We start from the raw sequence: 3935 nt of genomic DNA, 5'->3' as shown, positions 1-3935 counted from the left end.
CTCTTGCAATCTTGTTCACTGGGAACAGGCACTATTTTCATAACTGTATACTAACTAATGGAGAAATCCTTAACTTCTAATCCGGGCAGTCTGTACTTGCCAGTGTTGGCGTGGAGCCCCTGCACCCGGTACCAACTGTGTCTGGCTTCCGCGAGCGACCCTTACCAAGCAGAGCTTTGTAGACTTCCCGGGAAAAAGAAGGAGTTCAGGTTTCAGTGATGGCTGGCTGAAGACCTTCAGCAAAGGAGCTGTAAGGCTGTAAAATCCTCAGCCAAGCTGTGGACTATATAATCCCGGCAAAGCTATAGGTTGTATATCTCCCCGGCCAAGCCGTAAAAGACGAAGCTTTCTACAGGAGCTCTTCGTTTTATGTCCTGTGCGAAAGGCTTCTCTGTGTGGACTGAACTCAAAAAGGCTCTTATTCCCTCCAAAAACCCAAAGGGGGCGGGACCAGGGAACCTAACTATAATTGACAGGTGGCTTGCCCTATGATTGCAGCCAAAAGAAGCCACCTATCTGCAGAGTCCCTCAAACTTAGGACTATAACAAACATGAAATGCAAAGCAAACAAAATTGGAGCTCCTGGTGCAGTTGTACCAGCACACTACCGTTCCCAAAATTCCATAGCATTGAGTGTTTGTAGTTAAAGTGGTGTCAAACCACATTCATTCTAAAGTGTAGGAGCAACTTTTCTTGTCCTTGCAAATCAGAACATCTCAAAAACCGACAACTGCTCTGTCATTGAAAAGACTATAATTTACAGGAACTCAGTATAAATGTTTATGAATCAGTCCCTGCTCCACTCAACATCTGATGTCTGACTTGGTTCTTTATTTTGCCCCAGTGTAGGATTAACTAACTATGGACACATCTACACAATACAAGATAGAATTAATTCCATTCGACACCACTTTAACTGTCATGGTTCTGTGCTATGGAAGCCTGAGTTAAATTGATGCCAAACTTCATTCATTCTATAGATCAGACATCCTCAAACTGTGGCCATCCAGCTGTTTGGGCCTCCAACTCCAAGAAGCCCTAGCCACTTACTCAATGGTCAGAAATTCTAGGAATTGGAGGCCCAAATAGCTGGGGGGTCACAGGTTGAAGATACCTGGCTGGTAAAGATGAATATTAAAATCCCACACATCACCTTCCCCACCCCATTTACAAGCAGGCAAACACAGACAGCATGCTTGGAGCTTTTGCATGAATATCTGTAGCACAACAGTATTTTTATATGCTAAGAAGAAAAGGGGAGGGCATGAAATTCAAGCCCAGATGCAAATCACAAGCCCAAATCTATGTCTATTTAAATAGTATCTTCTTTCCACTCCCATACGTTCTTTGTTCTCAGAACTAGCAGGTCATTTCTAGCTCAGCATCCAATCACGTGTCTGGAAACATGCAATCTATATAAATAAAAATGTAATGTTCATTTGTGGGTTAACATAACTCAAAACCCACTGGACGAATTGACACCAAATATGGACACAATACACCTATCAGGTCAACGAGTTTATCACTCATGAAAACACTGAAAAATGCAGCAGAAAGGATTTAAAAGGCCAAAAAAACCCATTACAACGTATGCACATAATCACATAAATACACATATACACAAATATATATACACACATAAACACATATATACACAAACAAAACACATATACACAGACTGGGCTACAGTAACGTGTGGCAGGGGGTGGCTAGTACCTGTATAGATTTGTATTGATTTTCACCATACCTTACTGTGAGTCTTCATGGAAGGAAACCAGCAATCATTATTTTCTTTTTCTCTTTTTCCCTTAATGTGTTTGTATACCTTTCCTCTCCCAGGCAGTCTTTTCTCAATCGCTCTCATGGACTCAGGCCTGGAACAGCAAGACCTCGTTGACCTGATAGGTGTATTGTGTCCATTTTTTAACCAGTTTTAATTAGTTCTTTTAACCATTACATGTAGCTCGCCCATTGTCACTGTATTTGTGTTCATTGTAATTTTATATTGTTGTATATTCATATGTTTTATGTAATTATGATGTTGCTTATTGTTTATTGTTTGCGTTTTCAGTTTGCAATTGGTCGTTCTTTATTGTAATTGTTGTTTGGGCTTGGTCCCATGTAAGCTGCTCCAATCCCCATTTGGTGGGCACAAATAAAGTTTATTATTATTATTATTAAGACCTGGGGAGTCGATGGAGCTCATCAGCGCTGTCACCTGATATTCCATTTCTACTGATTATGGTTGGCACGAGAGATGGCAAATCAGTGGGACACAACTGGAATGGATCAGGTATATCAACTAAGCTGGGGGCACACTATATTCTCCCATTCTCAAAAACATAATTTCTATATCCAAAGATGATGGGAAGAATGGGTATTATCTTCAGATGTCCTCCTTGGTAGCTACAGACACTGCCAAATATTTTTGTGCAAGAAACACAATGACGAAACTAAATAAGGACTTGAATGTTAAAAGGGGAAATCTTTTAAACGTGGAGGAATAAATAGACTGGGTGTTTTTGAAAGGTTATTCTGGTTGCTTCTCTTTAGAAAGGAAAAACCTGTTTCCTTCCAGCATCTCATGGGAGTCTCTGAATGTGAAGGAACCTGCATAGAATCAATAAGTTGGATAAGACGGCAAGGGCCATCTAGTGCAACCACATCTAAAAAGTGAACTTGAAAGGGGGAAACACAACTGTAACATTCTGTTCTTCTTTTTCTGTTTTCACCCTACTTTCAGTATTTCCTTTCACCTTTCCAAGCATACTTGTTTTGTCATCTCATAACATGATCAAAGTATCAGTTTAACCTCTTTTGGTTCCTAATGTAAATTCACAAATTACTTGATTTAAAAGCTGTTTATCTTTCTCTTTCTCTGATGGTCAATGCTACCTTCAAAACTTTCTTTCAGCACCATATTTCAAACCAGTTGATCTTCTGCCAGTTATCATATCTGTTCAGCATTCATAACTATGCAGAGCATTCAGAAAGTTATGGAACAAAGAATTCCAATTTTGTTATTATATTAATTGTGGTATAGAGTCTGCAGGGCCAGGATAGGTTAGCATGTCAGAAGTGAAAATAATCTTTTAAAATTATTTTTAATTTTAAAGAAGTGGAAAAATCTGAAGCAAATCCTTGCGTCAGAAAGGACGTTGCCATGGCAGGTTGATGATCCAAACTACTTCAGTATTGATGCTCCTCCTTCTTTTAAACCACACAAAAAATACTCTGATATTTCAGGGCTTCCTGCAAATTATACTGATCCACAGAGCAAATTGCGATTTAGTACCACAGAGGAATTTGCCTACATTCGAATGCTTCCTTCAGATGTTGTTATGGGTTATCTCACTCTCAGAAAAGCAACAAATGTTACCTAAGGGGAAAAGCTTTCACCTGACTTGAAATGGTAGGAAACATATTTCCAGTGGCATTGTATGTATGTGTGTTTATTGTATGTGAATGTGTGTCACTGGCAGATAAATAAAAGGTGTATACAAAATAAACAAAACAAAAAAAGAAGTGAAAATAATCAATTACACGTCCCAGGGGGGTCAATTAGCACTGCAGTGTGGGTAGTAGGGGTGTGCAAAATGGCAGAAATATATTTTGTTCTGTTTTCATTATTGTATATTATATTATTATAATATATTGTATTATATATTATATATTATTATATTATATTATGAAAATAATTACGAAATAATTACGAAAATTGGAAAAATTGTTTCGATTCTTAATTACTCCTCACACTATTCCTGCATGGCTCGATATTGGATCGTAAGCTAATTTAAATACGAATTAACAACGAATTATGAAATGAACGAATGAAACCGCCCAAGCCTAGTAAGCATTAATATGCAGAATCTCTGGCTGAAGTTCCAAAACACCTAGCGGACCGAAGTTTGCTCATGCCTGCTCTAGCAGTGAAG

At 38.6% G+C, this 3935-nt stretch overlaps 1 protein-coding gene across 1 annotated transcript; it reads left to right on the top strand.

Annotated features, from left to right (window-relative positions):
* The first annotated feature begins 2257 nt into the window (after positions 1-2257).
* On the top strand, positions 2258-3472 carry LOC137097284 (INO80 complex subunit C-like). Its single transcript, XM_067469525.1, has 2 exons — positions 2258-2293; positions 3117-3472. Exons 1-2 carry the CDS (start codon positions 2258-2260, stop codon positions 3381-3383), a joined length of 303 nt encoding a protein of 100 aa, XP_067325626.1. The 3' UTR covers positions 3384-3472.
* The last annotated feature ends 463 nt before the right edge of the window (positions 3473-3935 follow it).

This window comes from Anolis sagrei, chromosome 6, assembly GCF_037176765.1.
Source record: "Anolis sagrei isolate rAnoSag1 chromosome 6, rAnoSag1.mat, whole genome shotgun sequence".
In the NCBI taxonomy this organism is placed as follows: domain Eukaryota; kingdom Metazoa; phylum Chordata; class Lepidosauria; order Squamata; family Dactyloidae; genus Anolis; species Anolis sagrei.
The sequence above is the reverse complement of the archived record's forward strand: the minus strand, read 5'-3'. Positions and strand labels throughout refer to the sequence as shown.